The sequence below is a fragment of the Colias eurytheme genome, chromosome 8, assembly GCF_061535395.1.
Source record: "Colias eurytheme isolate Ceu_HAF_F1 chromosome 8, ilColEury1 Martin Lab GWU primary, whole genome shotgun sequence".
NCBI classification, from domain to species: Eukaryota; Metazoa; Arthropoda; class Insecta; order Lepidoptera; family Pieridae; genus Colias; species Colias eurytheme.
Genome location: NC_142987.1, coordinates 6,125,511 through 6,143,131, shown reverse-complemented (window position 1 = coordinate 6,143,131; position 17,621 = coordinate 6,125,511). Strand labels below are relative to the sequence as shown.

At 32.9% G+C, this 17,621-nt stretch overlaps 2 protein-coding genes across 3 annotated transcripts; one reads left to right on the top strand and one right to left on the bottom strand.

The window, feature by feature from the left end:
- Positions 1-9,678: 9,678 nt before the first annotated feature.
- On the bottom strand, positions 9,679-10,515 carry LOC149906542 (uncharacterized). The gene has a single exon (XM_090104434.1). It carries the CDS (start codon positions 10,513-10,515, stop codon positions 9,679-9,681), a length of 837 nt encoding a protein of 278 aa, XP_089960560.1.
- A 1,496-nt stretch (positions 10,516-12,011) lies between these two features.
- On the top strand, positions 12,012-15,072 carry LOC149906541 (uncharacterized). 2 transcript variants are annotated; one of them, XM_090104314.1, is made up of 6 exons: positions 12,012-12,181; positions 12,289-12,379; positions 12,646-12,745; positions 13,062-13,189; positions 13,987-14,172; positions 14,663-15,072. In XM_090104314.1, exons 1-6 carry the CDS (start codon positions 12,172-12,174, stop codon positions 14,664-14,666), a joined length of 519 nt encoding a protein of 172 aa, XP_089960440.1. In that variant the 5' UTR covers positions 12,012-12,171; the 3' UTR covers positions 14,667-15,072. The 2 variants fall into 2 exon arrangements, with proteins under 2 accessions (XP_089960440.1, XP_089960439.1); XM_090104313.1 differs by having other exon boundaries at positions 12,014-12,181; positions 13,987-14,177.
- Positions 15,073-17,621: the final 2,549 nt, after the last annotated feature.

Below are 17,621 nucleotides of genomic sequence, written 5' to 3'. Positions count from 1 at the left end.
AAAATACCTCTATAACAAATCTAATTCATTTATTTTGTCAAATTAAAATTAATTATTAGGTTTTCAATAATAAGTTTTTATGTCCGAAATTAACGATAATATAAAATTTATGTTTTGTCAAGTTTTAATAAAACAATAAAAATGTACTCACGTAATTACAACATATTTTGCGCATTTTGCGTTTTTACGGTCTGGCTGATTTTCTCTGGAATGCTTACATTTTCATATATTTCATATTACCTACAAAATAAAACGCATCTTCCGTGGATGTCTCTTAGTCACTAAATGAGCCTTCATAGTTTTCATACAAAGGTGATTTCATTGTTTTCAGACTTTACAGTCCAGGCAATGTCATAAGACCGTGACCCAATTATGAGAGAAGGTTATATTATAATATACTAGCGGTATGCGGTATGCCCCGGCTTCGCCCGTGGTACATGTTTACGTTTTCTCTCCATAAGAACCATCCTTGTTCTTATATTATAAAAAAAGAATTAACGAAATCGGTTCACCTGTTCTCGAGAATTGCGCTTGGCAACAAATTTAGGCTTTAATTTTTATATTATAGGTATAAATTAAAGAATTTAAAATGAATACCTATATTATGGTTTATGTATACAGTAGGTTAAGATTTTCATAAACTGAATTTTTTACCGTGAACGCATTACGGAGGATTGCATGTTATTGTTAAAAATAAACCAAGAATAAAAAAGAGATAAATTAATTAATTTATTAACTCAGCTAAGCTTTTATCTATCCCAAAAAGGAAACAACTGATGAGGTCCATACTCCATACTTATACAAGAACATAAAACAGATCATAGATAAAATTGCATGCAGATTGCAGCCTCAAGAAAAACGTTTATCGTATCATTTTTTTTTACTAGTAGCGCAGTGCGAGCTCCTCGGAAGAAAAATAATGTATTCAATATTCATTTACATATTATGTTACTACGTCGCGCGCATTTTGAGATCAATTTATGAGTTTTTTTTAAGAGAAAAAAATGCATTAAAGCAAAATATTTTAACATAACTATTTTGTCTACAATGGCGTTATTCATTTATCTTCTTAATAACAACATATATTTACAAATGATTTGATGAGATAAAAGTGATCATAATAATTCCGAACGTAGGTAACCACAGATTACACTAGTAGCGAAAAAAATGTATACGTATCTAAGGGTACTTTAAAATTCTATATACGATATGCATCTTAACATGAGTATAATGAATACTCATGTTAAGATGCATCTTTAATCAAATGATGCATCTTTAATATAATAAATAACCCATCCAAGTTTCATCAAAGTTCAAGTAAATTTTAAAAAAATAATAAATCAACATCGTTTTTTAATAAAACACAAATCGCAAAATAAACGCGACAATTCATATTCTTTCCAATAAATAACAGTCTAACGAAGCATTGTAAAACAAACTGGTCCATCGCAATCGCCTTATTGAATATTGACGTCGCCATATAAAATATCTCATGCCATTTATTACAGTGCAATCCTCAGAATGCAGGTTTAATAACAAAAATAGAATCAGCGGGATAAAAAGTGCAACACCCGCCACCTATGCACCTTGCTTTTTATATTTTGTGATATACAAACATACAAGTGCATTTCAAGTGTATATTCGCATTCCGACGTAATAGTCTGTAATCGTTGGTCGCTTTGTTTGTGTTTTTTTTAATTACACCTATTATTGTTGTATATTAACATTCTTATGCCACCCTGCTTAGATTTACTGAGGTCATGATAACTTCTCATTATGGTAGAGTTATTAGTACTCCATTGTGTTGTTATTAATCTAAACTTTCGTTCAAGCCTCTTGTTGTTAACATAAATATATCGTATAAGTATAATCCTAACATAACATGGTATTTTTATGGATATAAGTCATAATATGAATACCATTCCTATAAATATTAAATACTGTATAGTTAATTACTTTGTAGGCAACTCTACATAATGAAACTGTACAGATCATAATGGAAGAATAATACATAGTTGTTAACACGAAAGAAAAAGCCAGGAACAAAAAATTTACCAACCTATAATAATACTGATATAAATAATAATAATACATAACTTTTTGAAGACAGAAGCAATAAAACTCAAACTTCCGTATACCTACTCATCTTTGTTGTAGGTAAGTACAATAAAAGAAATCAATCTATGCACATCCAAAAGACAATAAAAACATTTAACAAAATTAAATAAGTATAAATTTAAACATGACTTTAATTTTCTTAATAAATGCCGTATTAACATTGCAATTTATTACACTTACTTTTATAACACATTAAACTTCAGAATGCAATTAGTTATAAGAATTAAAAAAAAATTGATTCTGTACCCTTATTGCGACCTTCTTCTTAATGAGTAAAGATGACTTTCTTTATCTTTAAAATATCTGCGTAGGTATTTGACCAAAAAATATATTACTTTTATAATAAAGGGGGTTTAGTTGCGTCCGCGTCGTTGTGAAAAGAAAGTGTTAGTTACACACCTAAAGCTCAAGACGGATTTTAATGACTGTAGTTCGTTGTATATTCTATATCTAATAAAGACTGACTTATTTTTTACTGATGATACCTGAATTGCTTATTCTAAAATATATAACATTCGTCCCTACACTCTACCCAGTTGTCGATAGACATCCCCACACATAAAAAAGTACCTACATAATTTTATATTTTGTATCATGTTTTTGCAAACTTTGCAGTCAATGTCCAAATAATGTATATTCGTTAATCTCTAACCGCAACATATACAATTTTAATCGTGCGTGAATTTAACAATGGCAAAACTAAAATCGTATTTTTTACTTCATTATGTACCTACCTACTACCTATTAGTAGTTAAGCACAAATTATTTCACATTACATGATACTATCGCATTCTTAGTATTTTATAGAACATTGCAGTTTCTCACTGTGTAAATAAAAACACTTTTAACTTCAACTGCCAGCTATCGACAGGATTAACATGAACCGAACGGACAAGTGCTTTTAAGGACTATCTTGTATCTTGGAGTTGCGTTGAAATACCTCATTGTGTTACAGGAACGTACGTAACGGATCATTAATTTAATCTTGATCTTAGAATTGCACTAGAGTAAGTTTAAAAGAGACTTTTGATCATATATTGCGTGAATTCACGGTCCTGTATTTTATTGGAGAAAGATCGTGAATCTTACTCTGCAGTCTGTCGTTTCTTCACCATAGTACCTACTGCTTAATTATTCTTAAATATCTACTGTTAAACTTCATATAAAAGTGTTTCTGAACTGTTGATTTATTTAAGGAGCAACCAAAAATAATCCAAAGGAGTAAATAATTATACGTACTCTTGTTATTTTGAATATTTCCAAGTTTCTCATGATTACTTTATGCAGAAATTTTATGCAAATATTTAAAATACCGTGTGGTTTAGAAAAAAATGTTTGAAGATAGCACGACTGATAGGCGTTTGTATTTAATTTCACGGTTAGGTATATTAGTCTCAGTAAAAACTTGATTTGTGATTATGATAAAATAACAATAGTGAGCTTTTCTAAAAAAACACCTATCCCTTTATAAACACTTTAGTGATAAGATTTTAATAATTACCTAATTCACAATCATTGTATTTTTATCAAACTCTATGTATCAATTACACCCTTAAATTACAATACATAAGGATTTCCATAACTAATGATTATAACCGTTCGATTATAACGAAAAACTAAAGAGCATAATAACATAAGAGTTATGTGTCAAAACTCAAATAATAAAAAATATGAGTATTCTGAACTTCTTCTCTATATATATTAACTACATTAGATACCTCTGTGTGCCAAATTTAATAGTGCGTCCGCGCAATTTACCTACTCAAACTTTTACACGGTTCTTTCATCACGAAAAATATCAGATTTAATTTTTAAAGAAAAATTGTTTAATGCTAATCTTTCAATACAAATGTAGGTAATAAGTAATAACCGTTTCAAGAAAAAAATAATACGTAGGTATTTTTTATTATTTATATATGTATATTGAATTAACTACATTTTATTTTATATATTCGGTATGGAAGCCGAAGCCTAACGTCCTTTTTTAAACTAGTACCTATACCTAAGCAGAGATAAATCACTAGCATAGTACTTATCACTATAGTAAGTGAGAACACATAAAATTACAAGCTGGGTAATTTTTCTCTTACAGAAACGTTATACGGTTCGCATCTTTGAATACAAACTTACTGATTCACAGTAACGAATAAGCCGCTAGTCCTACATACTGTAATAGATTTATTCATCTAGAATCTAGATAATACATGTACTAGCAAGATATTCTACTCCTATTAAAATCTATTTTAATGTGTAAGTTTTAGAATAAATATTTTATAAACCAACGAAGAAGTAAGATTTTCCTTAAAATAACGTTGCACTATTTTTAATAATATGATTTATAAGCTTGTATAATTATTATGCAAATTAATCTCCTATTATAATATAAGAACTGCATAGGTTTTATAATAGGTTTGAGAATTAGAGCTCATCGCCTGCCTGTTTATTTAATTTTTCGGTCTATTGTTAAAACCCTATCGTACACAATTATAGAGAGCTCTATCTGGATGTATGGACTTTTTCATTCTTCTATATGAAAAACCATATCTCTTACATTCTATAATGTCTGTTATAATTTGAATAAAAGTTTATTTGTTACAGATAATCTTTGCTTTGAAAAACTGTAAAAGATATATTATGTAGAGCTTATCGTTATAATAGTGTTAATAGTTTCACGAAGTCTTGCGTATATTTTTTTTAAGTATATTTTTTTATTATTTATGTATTGATCATCATTGGAAACATATACAATAAAATTCTGCCAAAATTATTTTAAAAGTTTAATTAATGCTTTGTAAATAAAATCTTACCTTATCAATTCCTTTCAATTGTTTCACACACAAATAAAATTAAATAATTCTAACTTAAAATAGAAAAAAAAACAATCGCATATGACTTTCCCGCGTAAATGCTAGTTCGAAAATGGCGGGATGTTTTCGTGTAGGGGCTGCGTCCTTCCGTAGCGCACAAGGTCTCGGTAGAGTAATGTATGGACGCGCGCCGAAGATCCTCCTCCTTATATCCAACGTACGAACATAACAGATGCATCGACGAACTGATAGGAACGCCGCAGCAAGATAATAATAGTCCTTCAACAGGTTAACTCTACGTCTTGAGCAAAGCAATTAGTGGACACATTTTTCTATGGCGTCCTGCGTTAATCTTGAGGGAAATTAACTCAATGCCTGTTGTAGAGGCAATTTATATTAATTTGCAAGTGAAACCAGTCTGCACGGCGACGAACTATCAAAAGGATTTAATTTTCACTGATGATCTTTCAACTATTTTATAATTTAAAATTTACCCAAACGATGAGAAAATATACAATGTTTTAAAGCAAATGATTTGATGAATAATATTAGTACAATAGCTAATTATGAAATAATACAACCTCGATTGTAGAGTAGTCTATTAAATATAAATTATCTTAATTATATCTTGACCGCCTCCTTGGTACAGTGGTTGACGCGTGAGCGTAGCACCTAGGGGTCCTGGGTTCGATTCCCGGTGGAGACGAAGGAAAAAAAAAATGTCTCGGTCTGATAGGACACAGAAGGCTGATCACCTACTTGTCCCTAAAGAAAATCGATCAGTGAAACAGATGTATAATGCATCTGCCCCTTACCCCACTTGGGGACATGGGACTTCACTTTTTTTTTATATCTTAACTTATATTACTCATAATACAATATAAACTTGATCTATGTATTACAATGAAACTATAGGTAGGCAGTAGGCACCTAAATATTATTACGTCCTTATAAAGAAAGGAAATAAAATCGAAGTAAAAATTGAAATATGTATTGATAACATCATAAAGTTACCGTTATGACGCATTTTTAAGGATCATAAAAATATATTTAGTTATGTACCTATACATTACTTAGTTGGATTCATAACGTGTAGTAATTATTACACGTCATTTTGTGCAATTATTCACTTATGAAACTTGCAACATGATACCTACTAAAAAGTTTGTTTTCGTCGTGTGCCTGCTTATACTTATACTTATACAGTAGGTAAGTACTAAGTACATACCTACATTTTTAGTGATCTTTTATATGATAATGATTTTTCTTCATATCTAAAAGACATTTGGGAATTAAAATTACTTATTTTAAAAATAATAAAAACACTGAAGGTTTTGAAGTATAGGTAATCAATAATCATAATAAGAGAAGATGTAATATTTTTAGATACTTAGTCGATTCATAAAAATATAACATTATAACTACTGTACGATTACCTACCTAATCGTACAGACAATACATGTTCCCAGAATGCAATGCACTAACTACCTAGTATGAGTAAAATATTTTAAATTTTAATGAATCAAAATATAATATTGTGTTATTTAATTACAAATTAGCAGGCACCTAAAGCAGAGTCTAACAATCTAACAGTAATATTAAATTAAATTTTGTATGTTTATGCATTTTTTATTCACCGCGGAAATTACAGAGAGAATTACGATGCCAGTGGGGTGCTTACGGAAAGATTAAATGTTCCAGTTTTTCTTTTTTTGTAAACATGTTATGGGTACTTAATATTTTTAGTGATATTTTGTCATATTTAGCGTAAGTATATGAGTATATCGACCTCCGCTACCGAAACATTGCTTTATACAATAATAATCGTTCGAGTATTGTGAATTATAAATTGTGTATGTTTAGTCTATTGCTTTGGTCTAAATCCATTCTTAATTATTCAAATAGCAGTGTTTTTTTCTAAAAAATCATAACAATAAAGTTAGCGGATACATTAAAGGTAGGTACGAGTCACTTTTTGCTGGAAAAATTAACATATGAGGTGAGGATTTTCCGCTACAAAATTCTAAATCACTCATTTTTGCGAGCTGATGTGGGAACGTTTAAGTATACTTACATTAATTTTATTTTATTAGTCTGTTAACAAAAAGAAGTTTTAAGTACTGAGTTATCAACGGAGTTCAAGGATGTTTCTTGATCATTAGGTACTGGTACTAGCATCAACTGACAACAAAAACCGAACTCTTTTTTTTGGCAAATCGCTTTTATGATACGACTAACGACGACATCAGCTGAATAAAAGAAATCGTAATAAAGTAGAGTGGATGTTATAATTTCGTGTTCCTAACACCATATTATTCTAAATTTCTAGCATCGAAAATGGCGTGTTTATCTTGCAGTACCTATTCAATGTGGAGATATCGAAATTTTATAGTATACCATGAGTACACCTATAAACAGAAGCGCGGCCTCCGCGTACCTACTGTAAAATCAGCCATGAGCCAGTGTTGCATGCACACGTAAATACATATCTATACTAATATTATAAAGAGGAAAGGTTTGTACCTATGTATGTATGTATGTATGTATGTGTGGTTTTCATGCATTAACTACTGGACCGATTTTGATGAAATTTGGCACAGATAATCTTTAGACCCTGAGAAAGAACATAGGCTACCTTTTATTGAGAAATATGTTCCACGGGCGAAGCCGGGGCGGAGCGTTAGTTAATAATATAATAGTTGTGATAATAGTACTGCAAAATGAGCGAGTTCGCGATTTGGCGATTTTGGAAATTCAAGAGCGTTGCTTTAGGACGCAAGATGAGACAATTACAACAACAGAACCCTAAAAAGACTAGAAAAAATATTATGTGCATTGTTTATTCCTGCTTTGTTGTTGATTTATTGCTGAAATATATTCCCGTCGGAATCCATTTTTTAAATTAAGTGTATCACACTGCAAAAGAACCTAACGCCAGCCTTCATATGTGAAGAGATATATATGCTTCTGATGCACTACCTACTGTCGCGCTGCTGACGCCCTAATGTGAAGGCGCTCTAAAATATAGATAGGTAGAAAGATAGATAGATCTTTATTGCACACATAATTTTAACATAAACCATAAAGAAAGACAAACAGAGACGGTCTGACGGAAATGTCAGTCTTATATCTGGGTAGCGATCTCTTCCAGACTACCATTCCATTAATGAAAACAAAAATTGGGTTTTCTGTGATTTCCGAACCGAGCAAGTTCTGACCGAATCAGTCATTTTCATCACAAAATTACCTCATAAAAAAATAAAGGCATCAATATTTTTTTAGAGACATTATTTCCAAGATACCTTTATAATATAGGACCACAGAACATATAAAATAATAGGACATAGGTAAAGATTCAAAAGATGTAATCATCATAATTTGCACAAGATACCACGCCACCTCGTGGTAGTATAGTGTACCTAGCGCGTCATTTTATCGTCGTTTCCCCGTATCTGATAAAATCACAGACATGTATATTAAAGTAGACTACGCAAGTACCGCGATCTGTATGAAAACCAAGCGTGTCATATTTTTTGTACTGACCTTGACGCGTTATGACGTCACGAGCGCTTTTTAGTGATGGTAATTTCATTTTACGTTAAATCGATTAGGCTAACCTCTTCATCAACTATCGTTTTCAGTATATCAATTGTCGGATAGGCTGTTTTTGTCAATAGTCGAAGCTTTTTTCCTTCAACAAAGCTGGCTTTATTAAAATGTTTAGAGCAAATTGTGCTATATTTTGTTGGAAACCAATCTTTATGTCCCGTTGCGTCGATCCATTTTTCTTTTATGTTCGGGTTACTTGGAAAACTGAAAAAACAAACATAGTCTAAGCAATAAGGAGTTTTCTTAAAAAACTCCCAAGATGACACTTTATCTAATGGCGTCCATGTCATAATATTTATTTTTAGTACCTTTGTATTAAAATACTTAAAAGTTCTAGGTCAAGTCGTATTAAATGACAAAAAAAATCTATGCCTTTTGTAGCGACACCTCGCTCTGAATCGCGCAAGCGAAATGTTTTCGCTACAGAGCTATATATACAACTTTCCGACATCATCCATCGGGGCCTTAACGGCCGGCCAGTCGAGTAGACTGGTCGAGGATCCTCCCTTTTTCGATGGAGGAATTCCACCTTCCTTCCTCCACAGTGGTGACCCCTGACAGTTCACAACTCCTTCTGTCCATCCATGATGTCCATGTTGTTGTTGTTTCGATTCGCTTGTTTCGATGTGATGGACTATAGAATGTCGTGGAGTCTCTATGAAACGCATTGGCTTAGTAATGTTCGGAAATTGCGATAACAGATCACTATATTTATGATTAAAGTCGATTGTGTTCACTGGTATATGTTTACTCAAAGTTACTGAACCGATTACACATAAGTTTGTCACTGTATCAATTAATTTTTGACGATGAATGTCCACTAAAAGTTTGTAATGTCCCAAAAAATCAGCACCTAATATTGCTTGTTTCACTTCGGCTATAATAAAAGTCCACCGGTAAGGTCTACGTAATTTTAAATCTAATGTAAGTGTCTTTACACCATAAGTCTTTATAACGCTTCCGTTAGCAGCGTATAACTCGTAATTATCGCACTTCGGTCGCTTATGCACAGTTTTAGTCACAGGGATCACTGATATATTCGCTCCCGTATCAATTAAAAAATTTAGTCCCGATGTTCTATCGGTAATGTTAAGGCGGTGCGATGGCTTAATAGTGCAAATCTCCGCCTGCGATTGCACTCCTTCTAGTTTTCCTGCTGTTTAGGTTTTTTATTCCAAGCACACGGCTCTATACATTTGTTAGCTCTATGATAAAATCGCGCGTGGTAATAACAAAGACTGTCGGCGCTCCGCGGCTCACGCCGTATCATGTTACGTCCACGGGATCTCGAACTAGACCGATTACGATAATTATAATTTCGTTTTTTATGTTGCAATCTATAAATGTTCTGTAATTCCATCACTTGTAGAGTCAATTGAGCTATTTGCTCTTGCAGCACGGAAACGGTATCAGCTGACGTCGACGGTTTGCTACTAACCTCCGATATTTGATTAGGTCTTATATTTTCCATAATTTTGTCTGCAATCGTAGCTAAATTTTCCAAATCTTTTACGTCGGTGACGGCGAGAACGGAGCGTACTGCAGCTGGAAGATGACCTTGCCACATGATACTCAGCGTTTCATCGGGAATTTTTCCGCGGGCCAAATCTCGCATGCGCCTCAAGAGTTGAGAGGGTTTTTCGTCGCCAAGGTCGATTTCGCTCAAAAGTTTTTGGAGTTGCCGGTTTTCTGATTCTTCATACACTGCTAATAATCTTGCTTTTAAGGTGTCATATTTCTTCGTTTGGGGCTGCTGAAGCAATATGTCGCTTACTTGTTGAATGACGTCTTTTCCCAATTTCGTGACGACTAAGTTAAATTTCGCCTCGTCGCTTAGTTTTTGAGGTGTTAAGATGGCTTCACACTGCACGAACCATAAGCGAGCTTGATCGCACCAAAATTCCGGTATTCTAGATGATACTGTTACTGTTGCTAACTCGGACGCTGGGCTTGCTGACGGAGCTCTATTTTCAGTTGTCATTTTTATATTCTTATGGCTTCGTGTAAAGTCCGAGGTCATGAAATACGTTGTCAGGTTGTCGCGTTGTCAGGCGTTGTGGTTAGTCGGGTGTTGTTGTTTGTCGGGGTCACCAGATTGTAGCGGCTTTATTTATTTTGGATAGCGGAAATGAAACAACGGATTGACAACCTCTTTATATTGGAGCCAATTTACGACTGAAGTACAATTGGTAGAATACATATTAATGTTACATGATGCCTGACCTAATAAGTAACTGTAATGTGCTGACGGCACACCTTTTTTTCTGAAAAATAGCTCCTTCAAATTATCATTTTTCTGTCCGATTATAAAATCGATTAGAATCGAGAACTGTTGCATCAAATGAACATCACTAACCACAAAATTGGACAGAAAAATGAGAACAGAAAAATGAGAAGACGCTATTCATTGCTTGTTATCATACGACGCGATCTTTACCGTGCCAAGTAAAAGCCGCAATGTATTCCGAATCATTTCGTATGATTTGGTATCCGTGTTTGTCACGATCGTTTTCCACAGATATTCTTTATTTGATTTTAAAATAAATAGTGCATATTCTGATTAGAAAATTACTTACCGGTGGAAGGAAACATCTCTGCTAACTCGGCCACTCACAGCTGTGGAGTTTCTACAGTTTATAACGGCGCAATTCGGCATTTTACTTTATTCAGCTTCACGTCTTTCCTTGGCGAACTGTAAGCGCGGACTGAGTGTAGGCCAGCGTCAAGTAAGTTTCATAAACGTAGTTTGGACACGGGAAGTACGTACACTCGCTTAGTCTACTAATATACATGTCTGTGGATAAAATTCTATTTTAATAAAAACTATCTTCTATCGAAGGCTAAAAATCATACAAGTCGTTTAAATACAAAAGTAAATCAGTTTATTCGTCATTCATAAGCATTTCCTAAGCTTATTTTTCCTCAAAGTAGGTACATACGTACCTGAATAACGGGGATTTGAAATTATTATTTATAGTAGGTAATATGTTTTAAACAATTTTCACCTGCATGGAATTTATGTAATAAAATGTGTAATTTCTGTCTTTTTTCTTTTAGTTAGTTTGTCCGAACTATTAAATAGATACCTGTAAATCCTGATTATCCCAAAATTATTTCTTTCTATATTTTGGACGAACCGGAGTATATTCTGGAAGATGAAATTATTATAATACCCATTTTTTTATTTGGTAGGTACTTATAAAGTACTTTTAAAATCGTAGTACCTATTCGTTATTCAAGCTCCCACTCCGCTATGCAACGCCATCTATTGTGAAATGGAGGAACACCTACTTATTAATAATAACAAGAAGGCTATTATTATTTATTATTAAACGAATAATTTTCAACTTATTCTATAAATCATTACAAATATTGCATTATATCATACATATTTAATTGATAAGCACTCTACATAACTTTATTTAAGTTATCTGTAGGAAACATGGTGATACTGATATGGCAATAATAAGCGAATAAATATGTTATCTGTTGTATTCGGAATCGTCAATCGTTTTAATTTTTGACGTCAAAGTTAAATTCGTCCAAAATTTAATCATCCTTTTATTTTTAATAATTATCAAATAAATTAAAAATACTTCTATTATATCCTAAACCTTGAACCAAAGTTTTCGTCACAATGCCACGTGGTAAGTATATTTTCTTCTCACTACAATGTTTCAATGTCGGCCAATGTTATTTTAAATGTGCTTTTTGTTTGGGTTTTAACCTGTTTAATGAGAGATTTTGTTTTAAGGAAAGTATACCAATCACAAGGGGCGTAACCGTAAATTTACCAGCCCAGAAGAGCTAGAAGAACAGCGTAAACAGGAAGAACTGAAAAAAAAGTAAGTTTGGTTTTTTTGTTTAATGAATAAGTCGAAAATTTTCACTTGAGCATTGTCTGGGCTTTGTACATCATACATCAAAATGTATTTTTATCAAAGAAATAAAATTGTTTTTCTAATAAAAGCATGAAGGTATTAGCAATCGTTTGTACTAAATTAAACTAGAAATCGCGTTTTCCAATTTCCCTACTATTTTATTCTATTCTGTATGTGTAATTTTGTTCAGTTGCCATGGTCTAAAATTATTATGAAAAATATAATTTCAGATGGAGAAAGGAACACGGAGATGAAAGCTCAAGTGAAGAGGAGTCTGAAGGAAATAAGTCAGGATCTGGCAGCAGTGATGAAAGCGATTCTGATGATGGGGTAATGATTTTTTCCATAGACATGACTCATTTTCTATAAAAAAAATATTACTATCTAGTTTATATGCCAACTACCTTAACTAAGTATTTTTTATGTATTAATACCAATATAACCAAGTTTTGGCATCCATTCCCAGTGAATTTCCATTGACCTTAAAGTCTTGTCCTTACTGTGCATAGTAGGACAATCACCCAACAGTATTAAAAGGAATATAGGACCTTGCATACCACTTATATATATTTTTTATATTTTATATTATATGAAAAGAAAGTCCTCTTTATTGTTTATTTAAAGCTATATTTCATCATTGTTTCAGGCCCCAGCAAAAGCAAAAGGTGTATCTGCTTTGATAGAAGTTGAAAACCCTAACCGAGTAGTTAAAAAGAATAAGAAATTATCAAATTTGGACAATCTTGGTGAAGGAGAGAAACCTCAACTATCAAGGTAATACAAATCATTAAACATACTAGCTTCCACCCGATGCTTCGCCCGCGGGTGTTTTGATAAAAGGTAGCCTATGTTCTTACTCAAGGTCTAAAGATTGTCTGTGCCAAATTTCATCAAAATCGGTCAATAGGTTTAAGCGGGAAAACATAACAGACAGACAGAGTTACTTCACGGTTCACTTGTGGTCTATATTATGTTGAAACCTTTTAATCAATGTTATTTTCAACAAACATTGCTGTTTTTGTATGACTGAATATAGCATGTGAATTCAAAATTAATAATAGTTCTGGCTCTACCCACAGCCCACTTGCTTTAGACAGCTGAAGTGATGACAATAAGCTACCTGTTATGATTAAAATGCTGAAACTGGTTGTTTATTTCAGCGATTTAATCGCCATTTCATTCTTTTTATAAATGAAGTAGGTTTCACAGTGCACTATTTTGCTTTAATAATCTAATACATATTCTTAAATGCTCTTTCATCCAAAAATAGCATTTCATGTTTTCAAACACAACAAAGGTAGGCGATAGTCATGATCTTTCTCATTAGATAGATTTATTGTGCTCTAGCGGTCCGCCCCGGCTTCGCCCGTAGTACATAATATTTACGTTTTCTCTACATAAGAACCATCCTCGTACTTCAAGGAATATAATAAAAAAAGAATTATCGAAATTGGTTCAGCCGTTCTCGAGTTATGCGCTTACCAACACATTTTGTGATTCATTTTTATATATAAGAAGATTGATAATATTAGTAAGAATGATGCAATATAACATTAAATTACTTGTTCCAGGCGTGAACGCGAAGAAATAGAAAGGCAGCGGGCCGCGGCCGCGTATCAAAAAGCGCACGCGGAAGGTAAAACCGACCAAGCGAGGGCGGATCTTGCCAGACTCGCGATTATTCGCCAGCAGCGGGAGGAGGCTGCAAAACGACGCGAGGCTGAGAAGAAGGCTAAGGAGGAGACTACGAAGAAGAAGTAAGGTATATAAAATGTGCCAGCTTTGCTAAATTTGTGTTAGAGTGTAGAAAATTGGTTTGCAGCTGGACATAGATCAGGAGGGTTTCTAGAGATCAGAGAAAAAGGCTCAGGTGGACACGACGAAGTAGAAGTAAGGTATATAATGGTGTTATTGATAAAATGCTAGTCGGCCACAAAGGTGTATTAGAAAGCGCACGCGGAAGGAAAAGTTAGTATAAAATGAAATGGTACTTTCATTAAATGTAAAATATCTTCTCTTATTTTTGTAGTGATTGCTGGTAACATAAAAGAGTTAGTATTCAGTGCTGATATAAACATTTTATTTATTTGTTAATAAGTAATAACTGTTCATTTAGCTTAACTTGGATAATTTTAATCCTTCAATTACAAAACACTCACGTAGTAAAATTCAGGTCACTTATAATATGTTTAGAATATAATTTATCATTGAACAATACCTCATGTCGTAAAATTATTTTATTTACAGGTAGACATCTACTATGGACTCGAGTGTGGAAACCACCATTTTTGGTTCTTTGTGATCATTCAGTGATCAGATGACTTAAATTTATTCAATGAATATTTATTATACCTGAACCTTCGTCTATGACCAACAGTAAACAAATCACCCTTCAAAATGTTCAATAACAATAATTTTATTTTATTACATATTATGTACCAATCTCTTTGCGTTGGAAGTTGTTCGTATTGATTAAATAGATAATTGAATGTGCAATGCAATATGGACACTTCCAATGAAAATATATTTTACGAAAACATGATTTTTGGATTTGTACGAGGAACTGATTAGTTTATTTAATAAATCTTCAATAACCGCTTCGCCATAATCTTATACTGTAACATATATTTGGACAATTTGCATGTAAAATTATATTACTTTATAAATAAAATATATAAAGCTGTTCAAACATTCTTGATAATTTTATTGGATTTATTATGTTATTGTACCTTGAAATTTTACCCTGTGTTCAGTAAAATTTTAATAATTGTACGCGATATGAAATGATGCGTGTTTATTTATGCATTTTCAATATGATTGTCCATTTTATTTGTCTTAGTTCTAATTAATTATTAGATAGCCTCACTAGATAATTTTTATATGCAAAAATGTATCTATTTAATAAAATTTTAAAAGTTTTCCAATACTTTTTTTATTTCGTTTTACCCTATCTTACTTTATCTTTGTACTCTATCTGTATTTATGCTTATAGTCCGTTTTCTTATGGGCATGCTTGTATGGAAAGGTATACATTTTTGAGTAAAGCAATGCCATTTGGTACGAATGTTGTACTCGTCCACCTAAGCCCAAATCGCCTGGTAGCCAGTGTCTACTCCCCGGCAGAAGAGAGGGAGGGGGGGTTATAGAACAGAGCGCCCGGCGCTCGGAAAAAAAATTCTGGCGGATTCATTTGGCCCTTTGAGTCGAGTTTGGTGTCGTTATCAGGTAACTAGATGATGCCCGATTCATTCCCCATACCAGTTTTTTAGGGTTCCGTAGCAAAATATGTCACAATCTTTAAAATAATAAACTTTTGGCAGTGGCAAAATCCAAACAAACCAGTATATTTTTATATTTTTGTATCAAACTTGGTTTATAAAAAAATACTGTCTGAAAGGCCATTTCATGCAGATTATAAAAACATTAACATGTAACATATATCTTACCATTTTCAATGTGAAATAAATTATAGAAAGTACAGGAACGTTCGTCAGCGCAGCGTAGGGGACGGCTAATAGACCCGAAAAATAAGCAATAACATAAAACAAAAACCAGTCAAGTGCGAGTCTGACTCGCCCATCGAGTGTTTCGTACTTATTTGTCCTATACCATGTTATCTTGTCTGGTAGGACCTGGTTAACTGATACACACACACTTTCGTCTTTATAATATTAGTGTGATTTTTTAATCATCTTTAAATTATAAACGAAGTCAGGTAACATTGTTAAAAATAAAGATATATAATAATAGAACGTTTTTGTATTAATAATAATGACAAACACCTCCACAATTACATAATTCGGTACATTTGAGCTGGCGTATAAAACACTTCAATCTGGAATTGCAAGATTTCACGCACCGACATCTTATCAATTCAAAGCTTCTCTTTTCTTTGCATTTCAGATGGGCAAGGAATATTTTGATTTTTTTAGGTCCCTAAATATATACAGCCTGTAAAACTGCCCTTAAGGTGTGTTGTTTAAGGGCAGCTTCTGTGGGAGGCAAATTTTCGATTTGCCTGTCCGTTTTTGTTAAAAATTTGTTTGCGACCCTCATTTACTGTCACAGCGGGGTACAATGTGAAAAACAAACATGTACTTATAATAATTATAAAAAAAATATAAGTTCTGGATAAGAGTATCCTTAAAATACCGTGACCGTCCTTACCTATCATGCATTGTAATCACAAACTTTTCAATTTCACTGTCTGCATATTTGCCACTGTAAAGTGCTTCAAATCCTCGTGTGACATTCGGATATGCCTTCCATACCTCAAATGCAGGTGTACTTATAGTTCTTTTAGACCTTCTACCTTGGAATACATGATATTCTGTACTAGCCATATCTGTCGACTGTTCTTAACATTGTTTTGGCTACTACTACTATATCGTGTGTTCCAACGCTAGAAGGTCTAAAAGAACTAAAAGTACACCTGCATTTAAGGTATAGAAGGCATATCCGAATGTCATACGAGGATTTGAAGCACTTTACAGTGGCAAATATGCAGACAGTGAAATTGAAAAGTTTGTGATTACAATGCATGATAGGTAAGGACGGTCACGATATTTTAAGGATACTCTTATCCAGAACTTATATTTTTTTTATAATTATTATAAGTACATGTTTGTTTTTTACATTGTACCCCGCTGTGACAGTAAATGAGGGTCGCAAACAAATTTTTAACAAAAACGGACAGGAAAATCAAAATTTTGCCTCCCACAGTAGCTGCCCTTAAACAACACACCTTAAGGGCAGTTTTACAGGCTGTATATATTTAGGGACCTAAAAAAATCAAAATATTCCTTGCCCATCTGAAATACAAAGAAAAGAGAAGCTTTGAATTGATAAGATGTCGGTGCGTGAAATCTTGCAATTCCAGATTGAAGTGTTTTATACGCCAGCTCAAATGTACCGAATTATGTAATTGTGGAGGTGTTTGTCATTATTATTAATACAAAAACGTTCTATTATTATATATCTTTATTTTTAACAATGTTACCTGACTTCGTTTATAATTTAAAGATGATCAAAAATCACACTAATATTATAAAGACGAAAGTGTGTGTGTATCAGTTAACCAGGTCCTACCAGACAAGATAACATGGTATAGGACAAATAAGTACGAAACACTCGATGGGCGAGTCAGACTCGCACTTGACTGGTTTTTGTTTTATGTTATTGCTTATTTTTCGGGTCTATTAGCCGT

Coding starts and splice junctions, on each gene's coding strand:
- LOC149906542 (XM_090104434.1), bottom strand. CDS start 10,515: ATGACAACTGAAAATAGAGCTCCGTCAGCAAGCCCAGCGTCCGAGTTA.
- LOC149906541 (XM_090104314.1), top strand. Junction 12,746..13,061: donor AAAGCGATTCTGATGATGGG/GTAATGATTTTT, acceptor TCATTGTTTCAG/GCCCCAGCAAAAGCAAAAGG. Junction 13,190..13,986: donor GAGAAACCTCAACTATCAAG/GTAATACAAATC, acceptor TACTTGTTCCAG/GCGTGAACGCGAAGAAATAG.